We start from the raw sequence: 19363 nt of genomic DNA, 5'->3' as shown, positions 1-19363 counted from the left end.
AGCAGATTGATACAGGGATGAGATACATTTTTAGGGCGTTTGTGGCAACATTGTAATACCGCCACTTCCCACAAGGCAGCGCTCCATTAAAAAATAAATAAATAAATAACAATGCAATAAGGTTTTAAAAGGAATATCAAAAATACTCTAGTTTATATTAGGTCAGGAATTGTCTAATGTAAATGTTATAAATCTGATGTCAATAAAAGTAGTTTGACAGTTATCAGGACGATTATGGAAGTATTTACCCTCTGGTCCGGTGTCGGCTGGGCTCTCGCAGCCGTCCGTCCATGGCTGTGTGCTGTCTGCGCTGCCACTGGGCTCCAGGCTAAACATGTGGTTGGCCCATGCTTTGGCATTGGGGTTGAGGTCTGAAACCTTGGCGGATTCCTGCACAGAGACAAGTACAAGATTAAAACTGAGGAAAGAATGAGGGGGAGGACATAAGCACATTTATACATACATTTTGTTTCACACAAGTATGTCCTTGAATGCACACTGGAGAATACTGTTTGAATAGTGTTTCAATAGGAGACATGATATTCCTGTGGGGAAACGGTGTTAAAGGAAGTGGTACTTGCAGGAAAAGAAGTTGTGAAAAGAAACGAATGATAACTGTCACACTGCAGCCTTGTCCTTGGAGCTGTCCAGTGTCATAATGTGACTAATTTCAGTTTGGCGAGAAAGGTCCCATTCTGAGACATTTCTGACATTATTGACATAAAAAAGACGTCTTTGGCAGAGGATCTCAACGGGTGGGTGAGGGAGGGTGAGGGAGGGTGAGGGAGGATGAGGGAGGGTGAGGGAGGATGAGGGAGGGTGAGGGAGGGTGAGGGAGGGTGAGGGAGGATGAGGGAGGGTGAGGGAGGGTGAGGGAGGATGAGGGAGGGTGAGGGAGGATGAGGGAGGGTGAGGGAGGGTGAGGGAGGGTGAGGGAGGGTGAGGGAGGGTGAGGGAGGGTGAGGGAGGGTGAGGGAGGGTGAGGGAGGGTGAGGGAGGGTGAGGGAGGGTGAGGGAGGGTGAGGGAGGGTGAGGGAGGGTGAGGGAGGGTGAGGGAGCAGTAACAGAAGAGTGGGGCAGGTTTTGTTTGTCTGCATCAATTTTAAAGTACTAGGTTTGTTTTTATTATTAATTACAATGTGAAAACATTTCATAATAAATGTATAAAATACATAAATAAATGAAAAGTCATTAAAAACGTACTATGTGTTGTGGTTCTATACAATAGTATAAAGCAGATGTTTCTGTATATTGTTGATGTATTACAAAAATATAAGTGAAAACTGAAAGAAGAGGCCATAGACACAACATTCAAGACAGATGTCTGTTTTTTCAAATTCAACACGTTAAAATTAACCACCAAACCCCTCCAGAGATTTACACAGCTAAGATACTCACAGGTTGGATGCAGTAGTGATACACACACGCCTCACATGTAAACAGACTGTAACCCGTCGTCAGAGCAACCGTTTCATTCGTATCCCCATTCACAGCCGACCAAAAGCTCTCAGACACTGCAGGTACAACTGTCCAATCCATCGAAGACACATTCAAACTGGCTTCATCTACAGTGTTTCCAGTCCACAGACTGACGTGCCCATCAACATCTGCTCCATCAAATGGGAGCGTCTGCCTCAGCGCCCAGAGTCTGATTCAGTCATGAATGAACAGCACTCTTCAGACGTGGCAGAGGCGGATAGGCTGCAGCCTCCTCTCTGCTCGTCAAAGCTTCAGTTTGAGTCACTGGACCAATACAGACTGGATATTAAATGGCTGTCCCTCTATATGCATCCTGTATATCAAGAAATGAAAACGTTTTTTTTTTTTAAGTAATGCCTTTCAAATACAACTGATCCGGAACAAAATTAATATTTTACCAAAGATTTAAATGCAAACCATGTACCACCACAAAAAAAGTAATCTCCATCTTTGGGCAACAACCATAAAATGAAGAGACTTATTCACAAGGAAATATACTAAACAATATATTTCCTAGTTTGGCCCCTCTTTGGCCCCTCTTTGGCCCCTCTTTGGCCCCTCTTTGGCCCCTCTTTGGCCCCTCTTTGGCCCCTCTTTGGCCCCTCTTTGGCCCCGGTTTGGCCCCGGTTTGGCCCCGGTTTGGCCCCGGTTCAGACCAAGTCTAGTTCTAGTTTAATTCTCGTTCAGTACTGGATTGTCAATTTTGTAGAACAGTATTTGGTCTGAAAATCTAAAATAACAGTTGTTATACTATGATTGTTGATACAAAGCCAGTGTTAGAACATGTTGTTGAGTAGCTTTGCAATATAGCATATCAGAAAATCTACTCTTTTATCCGTTTTCTTATGAACAAGTCCCCAAAAAAGGCAACAATCACAAGCACAAACAAACTTGAACACCTAACCCAACACAATGCCGGCAAACCCATTTCAATGCACATTAAATACATTATTTTCAGATAGGAGTGCACACTATGAATAATTCACTGTTCAGACCTTTCTCCTACCACCCTCGGGTAATTTATTGAAGTCAACACTCCAGAAATCGTGTTACCTTTAAAAACAACTGAATTCACACTGCTGTACGGACATGCATCTTTGCCAGTTGCTAAACCTCGGAATTGTTTTATGAATGATTTCCTCTGAATCCTGTTTTGGTAAGCTTCATTGCAGTTTATGGCGAGCTTAGACCTGATAGCTTTACTACGCAGTCACAGAGCGATGTGATCCTTCTCCACCATCACTAACAGCCGTAAAACATGTGTCTGGTCACACTGACGGTCACTGCCACCGACCGGCTTTTGTCATAAAATGCTTATCGCTGTCTGCCCTGTTGCCATGGCAACCGTAGCTTCTAACATCACCGCACGGAAGAGCCCCTTCTGGAACAAGCCTGACCTTTGAATAAATGTTTAAAATGTTGCTCTCGCTCGACCAAAGACACAAAGGTTAGAGAGAAACAGGAAGTAACTTATTGAGGGAGGAAGGAAGGAAGGACGGACGGACGGAAAGCAAGGAAGGAAAGAAAGGAGGAAGGAAAGAAGGAAGGAATTTGAATAATGGCATATTTGCTCTACAGCAGGGGTGTCCAAACGTTTTTCACCGAGGGCAGCATTTTGCAACTTGTATGGAGCAGAGGGCAACAAACAACCCGACAATGTTGAATTTGAAAGTGAATCCTTCAAAATTTTGCATTTCACATATTTTTTATGAGCCTCCACACCTTTAATAATACTTGTAACATTAATAACAGGTTGTTATGACATCAAAATGCTTGAATTTGTCAAATTTTACAGTAAAAAGTACTACTTTTAGTTGTTTGGACCAACTTGGACCAATTTTTATTGGCCCTCCAGCTGCCTTCTGAGGGCCGCATTTGGCCCCTGGGCCGTAGTTTGGACATCCCTCCTCTACAGCTAACAAGGAATTGATTTAGTTAACTCTTACATTATGCACTATTGAGTCATTTTAACTACATTTGAACACCTTAACCTTTGTGTTTCACGTTTTCACAATTCAGAATAATTATATGCATTGAAAACAAGTAAAAAGTATTTCAGATGTGATTGCTGTGAATAAGGACACAATTTGAAAAAGAAACACTGTTAGCTTTGAAAATGCTTCTTAGGTGCACTAAGGTGACACTTTCCCCACTTTTTTAATCTTTTGAGAATGAGTAGGTGTTTTAGGTATATGTGGAGGAACTGGACTTTGGCAGCAGGAGTCCTTCCCGGAACTGCAGAGAAGCAGCATCAAAACGCGCATTCACTTGGAAAAGTTTAAAAATCATCTCACTAAAGCATAGTCAAGTTCCCTTATTTTTACAATGTTGCTGAAGTTAATAATTGTACTTTCTGGTTGGACATGGACAAGAGATATGACAGAGTTAATTCCACAACAGTTACCAAGCAACCCTCCTGTAAAAAATGGCTAAAGTCTATATAAATGACAAAATACTTATAATGTATGTCAGAAAAATGATATTGGCAATATTGCCATATCACTTGGGCTGCAGCAACTAATCGATTATCAATCACTGCACGAGCACCTTAAGAGGGAACATGTTGGACTCGAAGTGAGACATGGCCAACTGTAGTAAGATCATCAGCGGTACATTAACTTACCTGCTCATGTTTCACATTTACCATGGAAAGCTTGTGGGATCAAAGTGGAATGGGGGGCACACGCAATATATGACAGGCTTTATAACGCCAAATGAGTCAGTTTGGGGAGTTAGACTCAGAAAGGGAGGAGACGAGCCCAAAAGAAAAACACAGAGCGGCGCATAGAGAGACAAGAGTCAAAGTTGTGGCTCATCCTAAACCTGAGGTAAACGTGTGCGAGAGACAAACTTGTCCTCCACTGCTTTCTGTAGAGATTAACCCCGTGCTGGTGCTTTGTTGCTGAAAACACATCCATCGCCTGTAATATATAATTATGTAATGCATTTCTCGCCACCCCCCACCCCCAGTGAGCACGCACCACATGTTGAGAAGCTCTGGCAAAGAGTAAATCTTAACTCAAGCCTTTGGTTGTGCCGACAGTTAAATAGCCTGGAGCATTTCCCACTGCAGTGCTTCAACTCTCCTCGTCGATACCACAATCTACCTTTCCAATCTCAAAGCAGGTGGACTTAACATTGGAAAATTAACACAAGGCGCTAATTTTAGATAGACTTCACTTCCTTTTTCCCTTCAGGGCTTGTTGAAAAAGGAAACAGGGGCTAAACTGAGACTTTTTGAAGAGGTTTTTCAATTGGGAGATCAGAGTCCCAGAAAGCGTGGCAAGCAGAGATTCGGACATGTGTAGTAGGGTTAAAGGTAATGTTAAAATTCATTTATTGAAGGTTTGCATATGATGATACCTCTAAATTCGTATCAAATGTAAAGTTACCAACTGACAACAAAAAAAAGCACAGAGGTTGTCTAAGGGGTTTATTTAAAGGTGCCAATGTTTCAGTTGCATTCATAGTGTCAATGATCAGCTTCGGTCCCAGATAGTGGCATCTATGGTAAAATGGCCATTTTGGGGCACTGTCCCATGCCTCTAGAGAGTTTAGATGCGCTTCAAATGGTCCGTAAACTGAGCCTGCGCTTGTGTCTATTGTTTTATAACACATGTTATGCCGCAACTTCATTGAATAGTTATGGACTCTAGCTGTTCACTGTTCGCACACTGGATCTCTGCAGGAGCAAGGGGCAGTCATCGAGTGCATGCACACACACACACATGCAAATGAACAGAGGAGACTTGTGCGAGATTACAGCGAGACAAGAGAGTTGGATAGAATACAGTATTAGTTCTACTTTCACTTTTGCGGTTTGCTTTGCCTTGTTGTTGTTGCTGGAAAGTGAATACACTAACCACAGCCACAACGTGTAGGCCAGAGTCCCATTCATCTCAAATAGGCAACTTAATCAAGTGAATCTTTAGCATTTCTAACTATGCCTTATATACAAGTTTAATGGTTTATCACTGTAATAAAACATTAACTGAGCAAAGAAAAACATATGGAACACACACTGGTGCAACTATATTTCTAGATTTTTACTGGCTAACAGCCACTGGGGGGCACTCTAGCAGGAAGTGTTTGACACACTGTAGAAGAAGATGTTGGTAGAAGCACTGTTCAGGGGACATTCAGACTGGTTCTCTGTATGTTAAGCGTCAAAACACTGTTTTATTACACTCAGACTGACATTAACAGATACGAGTCAAATGGGGAAGTGAATCTACACGCAGCTAAAAGCAAAGACACATGTGGAGCGCAGACATGCGATATCTGCAGTTTAAAACCTGCCATATTGAAATGTGACTTTCTTGGCTGGACCTGACCCACGGACAATCCGTGCATCTCTACTCTAGACCATATTTCTGTGTAAATATCTCATGTTACAACGTAACAATCACTCGTTAAGCACAAGCTCAGGAGCAGGTGAACCAGATGTGAAAACACAGACACAGGTAAATCAGCTCACACAGAGTAATCAAGGACATATGGGACAGATCAGATGTGTTTTCTGTATGTTAAGCTTCAAAATGATATGCGTTTTATTATAATCACTCATTCACTGCGCTGCAGACCCTTGAGACCAAAGTTGAGTGAGTTCAAAAGACAACTGTTACATCACTACCGTGTCCCATCTTTCTGTGTAAATATCTCATGTTACAACATGAGCACCTGCGGCTTATTGAAAGGTGCAGGGTAAATATGTACAATTTCTTTTGTCTTTGTAAATTTAATAAAAAGAGCACTCTATAGCGCGAAAATCGCGGGAAGCCTTTGATTTTAATTCAATTATAAATGATTAAATGTGCACACAATAAAATTTCAGGTCGCATGACATTCAAATATCAGCTCTGCCACACCAGGCCTCCTCCCACAGAGGATACGCTCATGGTGCTGTGACCAATTTTGAACCATGAGTTTAGAGATGATTGAACTGTCAGCCCTGTCCACTTAGTCCCTTCTCTCGTTCAGATATTGCACCAGGACAAACATCTGGTTTCTCAGCTCAAATCTGACTGCCTAAAGTGAGCAGTGTCTAGTGTGCCAAGAACTCACTTTGCATGTTGCGTCTTCTACATCATCATCATTGCCTGTCCCATTGTGATGTTAATACAACTAAACTAGATTATCATCTGGTATCGTCCAATGTTCTCTTATACTGTGTTGCGTATATGTGGGGCGTGGCATGTAAAACAGTGTTTGCTAACCGGCCTTACTAATGGCGACAATTATTTAGAGCAAGAGGGCCGTCTGATCCCCGTTGTTGCCACTTTAGGAGATATTTATAGAGGCTGTGCCAGGACACTGCGTCTGCCAGTTTGTGCCTGTCGTCATCCATCAAACAGCGTCATCCGAGGTCATCACACACACTGCACTTAAGCTGTGCATGATTCACCACTAAAGATATGCTAATAAAATGTGGTTAATCGAGTTTGGACAAACGTTGTCAAAATAGGGAGCGATGAACTCGAGATGCAAAGAGACTTCAAATCAGAAGTATGTCAAAGCCTGTAAATGATAAGTCTATTTTCTTTCTCTTTATTTAGTTTTAAACACAGCTAAACCACTTTATTTCTATAAAGATTTCAATGCTTCTCCTGGAATGTTCAACAGTATGGCATTTAACTTATCTGTCCTGCATTCCTTCAGTTACAATGCTCAAAGGAGACAAGCAGGTCATCCGTCATAGATACATGTTACACTGTGCACCTTTAAAGTCATTGCAATGTGTGAGTACTGATGGCTTAAAACAGGCCTTTTCAACTTACGGCCTGTGGGCCAAACCCGGCTCTACAGATCTAAATTTTCCAAATATTACAAAATATATTTTCTCTTGTCTACTTATTTAGACTTGGTTTAATTCTACCAGTTTAATCCTGGCATTTGTTTGGTCTTGGATTAGTCATATTTGGTTTAGTGCTGGTTAAGTACTTTTCACACAAATCTCTAGAAGGTCTCTCTAGGGCTCTAGAAGTTTTTGTTATAGTCATTATTGTAACAGATCCTGTTGTGGCTATTTGGGGCAACTGTGTTAAAAGGTGTAGTGCATTGTGCACCAATGTTGCCCAGAGGCTATGACCCTATGTCAAATCTGGCACTAAGGAAATAGCCATAGCTTAATGCCTATACAGGTTGGACTACTCATTGAACTATTTTTAAAATATATGCATTTAGAATTTTGCTAAAAATTATGAAAATGGTATCCCATTTTTAATATCTATAATTTTAACTTCCAGTTTGTAATTGATGACATCACACTAGGAAATAACCCAGTAAACACTCACCTAATGTCAAAATTGTTTTAATTTGACAAATAAAAATATATGAGAGCACCTTGACTTCATGACCTGAATTCGTGTTTAGAGAGTCAAAAAAGTTGTCTCTTTGTGTAAATGATGCATAAAATTTGACAGGAACGAGTATTCCTAGTGTGATATCACTTCCTTTGTACAGATCTTTCAATGTTTTCTACACAAATACCTACTCGATGAGTAAAACTATAATTGATATGTACAACAGGTATCAGTCAAATGTAGAAAATCGTAAAAACCTGTCATACACACTTTGAGACCTAGTATTTGTATTTTATAAATTAAATCTGTTGTATTGGCTTGTGTTTTATTAAATACCATCACTTTTTACTGTAGCATCCAGGATTTATGAGAACTCTTAGCCGGGAACATGGGCAGGTTGAATATTTGCGACATAAAGAATGAGCCTAAACTCAATAGTGCCGTGACTTTGAGATGAAAAGAGGGTAATAAAAACAGGTCAGAACTCTTCAGTTACAAGCAGCCTCAGCCTCTTGTTTCTCTGGTTAAACACAATCAGTGTGGGAAATCAAGAGGTGTCAAAAGGAGCACAGCTGTGGAGATGCTTGCTCAGGCCACTGTTGCCATAGAACGTAAGAGTAAACGGACTCACAAATGTTGTTGTTGTACGTGTGCTGGATTACACAAGTTAGGAGAAAGGCAAACAAATGTTTTCAAAGTTAGGTAAAAAATATATATATATATATTGGTAGTTCTACACAACTTCCCAAATTTTAGGCCCCTAAGAATAATTATTTGTCAACCTGCAAATTAATGTACGTGCTTGCGTTAATGTACGTGCTTGCGTTAATGTACGTGCTTGCGTTAATGTACGTGCTTGCGTTAATGTACGTGCTTGCGTTAATGTACGTGCTTGCGTTAATGTACGTGCTTGCGTTAATGTACGTGCTTGCGTTATGGTTGTTTTTTCAAATATATATTTAAATAGAATTTATTAAGTGTGACATTTTTACTACAGTAGGATACAGTCATCTGATGCTCACTTAGGTGAACAACTAGGGGTGTGCAATATTGACAAAAATGAATATCTTAATCAAATGTTACTACTGTGGTTATCAACCCAGGTCCAATTTTTTATGGAGATTACTAGTGCTTAAAGTAAAATGTCACAGTTTAAAGTGGGATCTCAACCATCGCAGAGTTCAAGTGGGAATTACCAGATTTTTTTCCAGTTGGAGATGGGAAAAATCCCAATGCATTACAAGTAAAAACTATACTTATAAGCTATATTAATTAATTACACATTACTTCTATTTAACTACAAACTTTAATATAGAGACATACTGAAGCAAAGGTCACTCCAACATATCAATGCCACTGTTGTGTTGTGGCTAAATTAGAAACAACAAGCAGCTACTCTGTAAACTATGACCAAAAAAAAAGACAAAGCTAAAACTTACCAAATGAGCGTTCTCTTTTGCCTCTTGCACGTGCTGCACCTGGGGTTCAGCGACAACTTTCGTGTCCTGGTCAGAAGTCATGAGCCGTCTACTTCTTGGCTCCTCAGGGAGAAGTCGCAGTGTCACCAGGTAAGCTATGGAGAGAAGGAACAAACAAAAGACACGTGACTTTCAACATCAGGGATAGCATTTAGATTCAAGGCTGACACCTGAGACAATGTAATTTCAGTCTAACAGTCTAAGGTTAGCGTTGGTATCGTAATGCACTGCTTTAGCGCACCAAATATAGCTGAACACTAGAAAAATATCTAATGATATTAGGTATTTAATATGATTAATTTCTAATGTCATCTAATTGATGGATAGAAAAGATATTTGTGAAGGCCATGACATGTTGCTTAATTCTTAAAATCATGCGTTTACAATCCAAGGCATTAAAACTAAACTAAAATAGCACCTCAAGAGAACAAAGTGTTGTAACCATTAGACTCTTTAGGTCCCACATGCCAATGGTACTGGCAAAGAATTCTAAGTTACGCGTTAGCCTAGCCCCAACAACCATCCGCGTTAGCCTAGCCCCAACAACCATCCGCGTTAGCCTAGCCCCAACAACCATCCGCGTTAGCCTAGCCCCAACAACCATCCGCGTTAGCCTAGCCCCAACAACCATCCGCGTTAGCCTAGCCCCAACAACCATCCGCGTTAGCCTAGCCCCAACAACCATCCGCGTTAGCCTAGCTTTGATAATCTGCAAACAACAAACAATTGTGTGCTCGTCTGTGGCCAGAGCTTCTGTGTTTTCACACAGAGAGAAAGGCCCAAAGCTGGTGACCTTTGACACCAGTTGTGATCCATGCACAGAGCTTCACTCATCTAGACTTATTACAATATTGATATAATGCTATAATGGCAGTTAAATGTTGTCCAAATAGTTGCCGTTTAGTCAGTTTTTATTTCCGCTTTTGAAATTTCAATTTTCGCTTCAATCACCTCGTTTGTTAGTTTTACAACCAGTAATCAAAATGACAGCAAGAAGAACGCACGCCTTGAATATGTGTGTGATTTATTGCCCATCTGAGCCTTGAGCCACATTGAGGTTAACAACATTATAAATACAGACCACAGCTTTCACAATCCCATCATTAACAGCTGAACACAAAGCAGCCTGTGTTACATAAGGCAGGGCCGAGGCACGAGAGCGGCCTCCAGATGATACATGACCTGATAGTACGTACATATACACATAGGGTTTGTTAAGGCGCGCTGTATTTCTATAGAGAGTTTAGGGAAGGGTGTAAAAATAGGACAAGCTGCAGCTTCTACACGGGCAAAACAAGCTCTGCCAAAAGAAAACGCTTCCTCGTGTTTTGGACAGTAACTTAACACGGCCAAACCAACAACATTCCATAAGATTAAATGTGTTATAGTCTGATGTAGCGAGGCCGCTTGTTCTTCAGACAATTTATTAATGAGACAATGTGCACGTGTGAATTTAGATGGATTAAAGGTGGTCAATCACATTTAGTCAATTTGTCCGGCATGCTATTTGGCCTTATTTAGTCTACACTAACTTTGCTCTCAAATGCAGGAGAATCCATCTACTTATTTATGGCATGCATCTCAGTACAGTCTTTCAGTGCTTATAAACAGAAAGCCAGCATTCTAAAGGCTGGTACCTTTCCATGCATTGGCTATAATGCATTTTTAACAGGAGAGTTAGGAAACTGAAAAACCAGGACTTGTGTGCCACAGCATTGCGAGTTCGAATCCAGCACCCGACAATTTTACTGTAGGTTTATCCCCATTTCACGCTGTACTGTCCCATCAAATAAGGCCCACAGGCCAAAAGCAAAAACAGGGCTTATTTAGTGACTGACAACCACTCGACTAGGGTTGGACCAGATCATACTGGTGATACCGCAATTTTTTTTTGGTAGCGGTATGACATTAAAATATCACATTGAAGAAGCTGCAATAAGTTTAGGAGAGGAGAAAAGCAGGTTGACTCACAAAACAAACCAAAATGTGTTGGTTTTAGGCTTCCCTTACACTTTAGAGGGACGATATTTCAGCCAAATCACTTTGTACCAGCCTCACGACATGGGAGACGGACAACAGGCTTTTCACAATTTAACAAGTAATCTGAAAGTTTTCACTGCGACGCTAAGTGCAAACACGAGGCAGCCCCCATCTGCTCTGAACATGCTAGATATGGACGCCAACCAGCCCGGACTTTGCGAGGATTGTCTTTTATTGTAGTTCTTGATCAAACCAAAGAACGATGGCTCCGCTTTGTGCAGTGAGGAGTTTGTCTGTCGCTGCTGTGATGACTGTTCTGTGCAGCTTGTCATCTCTACATCGCGACTCAAGCCGTTTTCAGCCCAATCCAGAGCGAGCGGACTCCTCTGATAACTTTAATTCACCACTTTCCCCGTTTACAGTCACCGCGTGGAGATCCTTTTATTCAGTCAGTTAAAGGAGCACCACAGTCTTTCCCCACGTTAATAAGGACTGAGACTTCCGGGTTATGGTGGTGCTTTGAGCTAACGCACCGTTCACCGCCGCTGCAAAACTCTGCTTTAAAAATCATCGTTTGACCCTAGGTCTGTGTGAAACAAAAGCGCCAAAAGCGTTGAAGATTCTCATGTTTTTAAGAACATTAAACAAATCGAGGCAATAAAATGTTTTTTGTAATCAAATTACTCTATTTACTTGAGTAATTGTTGCAGCCCAAATTTTGTTTGTTGTCTCCAGAGATTAAAAACATTCAAGAGTTATCAAAAATTCAATACTGATTTTTTTTTTTTTAACACAACTCTAATATCTATAATAATTTCTAATAAGAAATATAGAAGAATATAGGATTGATTGAAACCTGGAGGAAATTGAACCCAAGAGCACGTCAGTATACCCATTTTTCTAACCCACATACAATCTATTTAAGAATAGATAACCTTTTTGTTCTCAATAAAGACGGATGTAAAATCACTGAGGCAGATGTAGGCACAGTAGACAGAAGTGATCATGCTCCGGTCTACATTTCTGTAGATTTGGAGGAAAGATGAAAAGCACACTGTGGAAGTTCAATGTGAGCCTGATTAAAGGCCCTTTTTAAAGGAAAAACTGTCCAACAATATTAAGACTTGTCTGGAGGAAACTGATGCTTGGGAAATTTCTCCGCCCATCCTTTGGGATGCTTCCAAAGCAGTCTTGAGAGGACAACTTATAGCTATAGCCTCCAAAAAAAGAAACAAAGGGTGAAAAAGCCAAGTAGTCTGAAATATTAAAATTGCTGGAAGAAAACCATGCCAAAAAGTGGTGTCCTTTAAATGTAACAAGAAATATAGAAGATGAGTGGAGAAATTAAGGATCTGACTTTACATGAAATAGTTAGGAAAATGCTCTTTACCAAACAAAGATATAACGAGAGTGGATCAAAATATTCTAAATTACCATCAAAACAACAAGCTGAAAAAAACATTTTTTAAAAATACGGGATAGGCAGAATTATGTCATCTTAACTAAACAAGACCAACTTCAATCAGTATTTCAATCCTTTTATGAAAAACTTTTTTCAAAAATTCCAAACGATAAAGACAATAGAAATTCCAGAACATAAGGAAATGCAGGTCCAGCCTTTATGAAAGATGAATCTACCAGACAGGCCACAGTTACATTAGAGAACTTAAAACAGGTGGAGGTTGCAGTATAGACTTATAAATTGTGGCTGATAAACGTATGCACTATTGTTATAAAATGACAGCTTTAATGTACGACAGAAAGAGCTTGTTGTTAAATTGAAAAGAAAGTGTTCCTTTTTTGAATGTGCACCAATAAACTGCAGATTTTGAAGTTGTCTAGCGGCAATTATATCATCATCGTAAATGTTCTTATTTACATTGTGATAAAAGACTTCGTTAGGCCTCGTTAGAAAACTTCACAGCGTAAAGAACTGTTTAGTTGACGTAGCAAACGGAGACAAACCGATCATGTAATTAACATTTCTTACACCCCTTTTCCATGAGTTCACATGAAGTGGATCGTTAAGACCTGAAAGTGTTTCCATTGTCAAAAGTGACCTGTACTGCTCTGACCCTAACCGTGCCGCAGGCAAATAGATCCAATTTAGAATTTTATAAAAACTTTTGTCTTTTTTATAAGTAATTTCCATTGTGGATCAATAAACCGCGATCAAAGTCTAGGTACCAGAAAAGCAGCAGGAGCAGAGTGTTGTGCAATAAGCATACAAACAGTTTGAACACATTATTTTCATTTGAACATCAGAATCCTGTCCCGTCTCTCATCGGACTGTGCACTGCTCTCCCTTGTCGCCAGAGGCAGCAGCGACAGTTCAGTCGCTCCTCTTCAGCCCCACGTGTGCTGACCAGACACACAGCAAAGTTATGGGGAATAAACATGTCCATACTAATCATTTAGTACAACAACAAAAATGTCTTACAATAAATTGTGTTCAACGTGGGTCATGACTCACGAGAGAATTTGTTGCGGATTTCCTTCGGGAACTGTATTTAGTCCGTGCTCATACAGGTTAAAAAACAGACAAAAACGATCACAAATAAAAGTGTGTTGCCAGAGCCTTAACTTTCTTAAAGAGGACACATCCGAGTGTTTGTCCTCCTCAGTTTGTGGACAGGCTACGACTCATGTTCAGCTTCTTCTCCAGAATCCCAGTCTCACTGAGCTGCAGAGGCCAGACTAGTTCTGATTCATGATTGGTGCAGGAGCTGGGCTTTAGGTAGTGACCATTCAGATCAGAGAGGACACAGCACAGGTTTAAACACATTATTATTTTTGATGCTGGCAACACAAATAACACTCATGTGAGGCTCATTCCGCTTGGAGAATTTTCATTTTCATTATATATATATAAACACCGACAACTTCCCCCTGATTAACCGGCGCATTTCATTTATGGTTCAATAGAAATAATTGTTTGACTAGTCAGAGGTCAATAACTGTACTTACTTATTCTGAAAGTTCACACTTCCCTGTAATTGGTTAAATCCAGCTGTCACTCACTCAAAGCCTGACCAATAGGAGGCGTGGGTGGGGTGTGAAAAGCCCAGCCCTAGTCTAACATTTGTCTTTTTTTTCCTTTTGGCTATTTCTAAAAAATAAAACAGAACCAAAACACATCAAATTGTAAAAAATAAAATAAAAAGCGGTTTCTGCCATTTGGGAGAGTCACATCTTCACATTCTAGCACCGGCAGCCCACCATCTGGACTCGCTGGTGAAAGCCCGGCTAACTTGTAAACTTCACGTTTCATCAGTATTTTTGGCAAAAGCCTGTGACACACCAGTTGAGAAGCACTGCCACAGCTCGCTTCACAAACATCCCATGACTGGAGCCCTCACGCAGACGCAGTGCAGGTGAAATTAGCCTGTGACACATGCTCTGAGCGCCGCGGCGACAACGGTGGCAGCAGCAGCTCACATGCCAGGCCCGTGCCAAGACTCGGGCTCGAGCGCACAGTGGCACTCCTCCTCCCCACACCGAAACTCCCATTCTCCATTCTGACCAGAACACAAAAGGCTTCCACTTGTGCCCAGTGCCTGATCCGCCACCGGTCCAGTTTGGAGGACTGGGTGTGTTGCTACGTGTAAAGTTATTTTATGTTGTATAAGCTTAAACTGACTTCAATATATGGACTTTGAACAAAAATATACTTTATGGCTCCATATAACTCAGAGCATATGATAACTTCTTAATTTACATGCAGCTGTTCACAAAAGATAACTGAGGTCAGAGGAAACAGCACAGTCTTGCAGAATCAATAAGTTGCGAAAAATTGATCAAAGCGAAAGGTGTGAGGTGTAAAGTTGTTCACAAAATTTCACCACAAGACAATGCCAAAAGTACAGCGTTCAACTCAAAAAACATTGCAGATGTGTGCAGCTAGCATGTTGCTTTTCACGTGATGTACAGTCAATAGGAGTTCCGTATAGTAAGACAACAAGATAACTTTAGAATTTTTCTGTAAATGTGTATAATAAAGTGCCGGTAAAATTGACAAAACTGTATCAAACATAATTTAATACTAGGGCTGCATCATTTTTCAAAAAATCCTATTGCAATATTTCAATAACACCATAGTATTTTTTGTTTACAGTGGGCATTCTATTACCTAAATAAATGCAGTCACATAATAAAATTGTGAATTTGATACATGAAGTAATTACAAAGCAGACTATTATTATGTCAACACCACCCTTTCAGAAATAATTGTAGCCTACAACTAAAAATTTAAATAAATGCCACCAAAGTTACAAATTGTGAAATCCCAAAAAAATAATTTTCTCCCGTTAATGTGACAAGGGCCTATCAATGAACAATAATAATAGTAAAACAATAATAGTAGTAAATAGAGCGTAGGCGTTCTTTGAAAACAATAGTCATGATATCAAAATTTACTGTCAAAATTCATGTGAGAAGAAAATTACAATTTTACGATTATTCACGATTAATGGAACTTGACAAAATATAAAGGCAAACTCCTTAATTTTCTTTCATTCGAACACATCGCTGTTCCATTAATACTTAACCAGCTTTATGAACAGCTTTATAAAGTTATTGTGATATAAACTGCCACATAAGTCACTTAACATTTGCCTGTCTATTTTGGGGTCCAGATTGAATAGAAATGACATAACGTTGCTTCTAAAATTGTCTCAATTGTTAGTTTATATTTCTTACGATTACATTGTGAGCTGAATAATCACGATTATCGATTAACAGGTTAATCTTGACATCTCTACACAACAACCCAGTCTTTTTTAGCAGTAACACCTTATTATCCTTACACACAAAACCACTAGGGATGCAACAATAACCGAAACATTGTGAAATTGTATCATCACAAATAAATCACTAATAATAATATAGTGGGCTGTCAAAATAGTTGAATCACCACCTGCTGCTATATTGTCTAGTTGTTCATGTAAATAAATGTAAACTAAAAAGGAAACACGCATCAACTACCCATATTATCAATATTAAAATCAGAAAAAAGCAGTTTAACATCTTAATTCCTTGTAATACAACTATGGTGGTTCACATCGAAGGCTTGTCAAGGCATTTTAAAAAGAAAAAAGCGTCATTCCAACAACTACGTTAGCCCCGTCTCGATATCGCAATAAACATCGAATCGCGAAATGAACATCGTGATAATATCGTACCGCGAGCCTCGCATATCGCTAAACCCTCAGGCAAAACCGGCCACCGGCGGCGTAAAACACTCACAACAACCACCGCCGCGCGAGCTCTGCGGGCACCGGGAGCCGCAGCCGTGCTTAGCTTAGCGGCGAGCTTCCCTTTCGCAGCCGCATCCAATGAAAGATGGCGACCTCCGGCGTGATTTCGCGGATTCCCCCAACCCCCATCGTCTAGAAACGGGCTAAAATGTGATTAGCACCGAAGCTAACAAACACAACACTGACAACGCGACCCGCTGGCGAGAAGCTACGGCGCCCCTGCGACGTTAGCCGAGGGGAATTAGACGTATTTGCCACTCACCTGTCAACTATCACTGCGCGGCGATGCAAATAGTCTCAGCGGCAGATGCTTTTGGGGCTGGACTGCGGCCTTGTGTTGGCTTCCAGGCTAAATGCGCAGGGTATTAGCTAGCATGCTAAATCGAGCACGCCTGCCAGGGAACGACCGGCTTACCAGCGATAAAGCCCACCGCAGACGCTCGTCAGCTTCGCGGGGAGGTATCCACAGGAAGCCGGGGGCGAGTAGACGAGATGACGCCCCAGCGAAGTGTGTGAAATCCGGGGCTAGTTTTGTGTTAGCTTCGCCGCCTGTCAACTTTGGGCTCGCTAAATCTGGCGGTTGGTATTTGGCGAGGAGATGATGAAGGTAGCGGCGGCGAAGTGGGGTCTGAAGGGAAGGGGGAGTCCAACAATCAACCAGGAAAGGTTGAATTGAGAGGAGAAGAGCGTCTCGAAGCCTTTAGGTCGAGCAAACAGACGGTAGGTTAGAGCTAAAGGCAGAGCGGGAGGGGATTTAGGAAATGGAGAAGTGTTTCCTTTCCCTTTCGAGTGCAGGACACAGATCGGCTCTAGAGAGGAGGGCTCACTCACACACAAAAAACAACACATGTTATACTCATGAAATACTCTGTAGGCTTGTAATAAAAACACATATTATACTCATGAAATACTCTGTAAGGTTTGTAATAAAAACACATATTATACTCATGAAATACTCTGTAGGCTTGTAATAAAAACACATTGTACTCATTAAATACTCTGTAGGCTTGTAATAAAAGCACATATACTCATTAAATACTCTGTAGGCTTGTAATAAAAGCACATATACTCATGAAATACTCTGTAGGCTTGTAATAAAAACACATATTATACTCATGAAATACTCTGTAAGGTTTGTAATAAAAACGCATATTATACTCATGAAATACTCTGTAGGCTTGTAATAAAAACACATATTGTACTCATGAAATACTCTGTAGGCTTGTAATAAAAACACATTGTACTCATTAAATACTCTGTTGGCTTGTAATAAAAACACATATTGTACTCATGAAATACTCTGTAAGGTTTGTAATAAAAACACATATTATACTCATGAAATACTCTGTAAGGTTTGTAATAAAAACACATATTATACTCATGAAATACTCTGTAGGCTTGTAATAAAAACACATTGTACTCATTAAATACTCTGTAGGCTTGTAATAAAAACACATTGTACTCATTAAATACTCTGTTGGCTTGTAATAAAAACACATATTGTACTCATGAAATACTCTGTAAGGTTTGTAATAAAAACACATATTATACTCATGAAATACTCTGTAAGGTTTGTAATAAAAACACATATTATACTCATGAAATACTCTGTAGGCTTGTAATAAAAACACATTGTACTCATTAAATACTCTGTTGGCTTGTAATAAAAACACATATTATACTCATGAAATACTCTGTAAGGTTTGTAATAAAAACACATATTATACTCATGAAATACTCTGTAGGCTTGTAATAAAAACACATTGTACTCATTAAATACTCTGTTGGCTTGTAATAAAAACACATATTGTACTCATGAAATACTCTGTAGGCTTGTAATAAAAGCACATATACTCATGAAATACTCTGTAGGCTTGTAATAAGTTGGGATTTTGATTGTGCCTTTCTGATTTTGAAGTACAGTTATGATGCTTCTTGGAATTTCAATTATATGAAGAAGTTATATTTTATAAGTTAAAAAAGCTTGTAATACATTATACATTATTTGAATAATCTGCTGAATACTACACCCCACCACTACATGTATATGTATTTATTTATTATTGTTGTTTATTAATATTGTCTGTATATTGCTGTGTTATTGTCAGGATAATTTATTTGTTTCTATTTTACACATATACCCTGGCCCCTTTTCAGTTAAATACTTTTCCAATACTTTCTTTCTCCCTTTTTCGTCATATTTTGTTCTCTGTTTTGCTGTATATTATTTTTTATTTTTTTCAGATGATTTGTAAATAAAGATTATTATTACTTGTGTCTGTTAGAATAAATAAATGAATATTCTGCAGGCTTAAATGTGCACTTTATAACTTTTCTAGTTACGCCACTTTCAAGTCTCAATGAAGATATATTGCTTTGCCAATAATGTTCCTCTGTAAAGCATTAAACCACACCATCTCCATGGAGACAAACATGTTACAGGGCTATGTTTATTAAGGTAGTTAAATGTGTCTCAATGCTAATGCTATGGAGCTCAGTAAGCCTAGAAATACAGATTTGGCCTTTATGCTACGTGTTTATTAGAATCTCCTATAAAATAATCACAACTATAAATTTCACTGTAATTATCACGTGTATCGGACTGGTTTTCATTTGCTAAACCCCTTGATTTAATTTTTTGCTATTTAATTTTTTTATTAGAGCATAGAACAAAAACAACAAAGCAATGACGACACAAACAACAACAACAACAACAGAGGAGGAAAAAAATAAAAAAACACAAAAAACTGGACACGCTCTGGTCCAGCTCGTTGGTCCACAACGAGCTGGACCAGAGCGAAATGAAGGTGGATTAAATTAAAGGAGTAAAAGTGGAAAATAAGGGAGCTAAAGCCGTTTATTTTTTATA

The 19363-nt window shown here is 39.7% G+C and overlaps 1 protein-coding gene across 7 annotated transcripts in view; it reads right to left on the bottom strand.

The window, feature by feature from the left end:
* The window catches only part of LOC140356629 (la-related protein 4B-like), a 32083-nt gene extending 14797 nt beyond the window's left edge, over positions 1–17286 (bottom strand). For 3 of the 7 annotated variants that reach the window (XM_072441761.1, XM_072441754.1, XM_072441757.1), the window contains exons 1-3: positions 16757–17285; positions 9221–9354; positions 249–390 (exon numbers count right to left, since the gene is read on the bottom strand). In XM_072441761.1, coding sequence (XP_072297862.1) covers positions 249–359 — 111 coding nt within the window. In that variant the 5' untranslated portion in view covers positions 360–390; positions 9221–9354; positions 16757–17285. Of the gene's footprint in view, positions 1–248; positions 391–9220; positions 9355–16756 lie in introns of all 7 variants that reach the window. The other 4 variants (XM_072441758.1, XM_072441759.1, XM_072441755.1 and 1 more) reach the window with 3 other exon arrangements.
* Between the last annotated feature and the right edge of the window lie 2077 nt (positions 17287–19363).

This window comes from Eucyclogobius newberryi, unplaced genomic scaffold, assembly GCF_026437365.1.
Source record: "Eucyclogobius newberryi isolate DKJ021-1_F unplaced genomic scaffold, fEucNew1.0.hap1 SCAF_12, whole genome shotgun sequence".
Taxonomy (NCBI): Eukaryota; Metazoa; Chordata; class Actinopteri; order Gobiiformes; family Gobiidae; genus Eucyclogobius; species Eucyclogobius newberryi.
The sequence above is the reverse complement of the archived record's forward strand: the minus strand, read 5'-3'. Positions and strand labels throughout refer to the sequence as shown.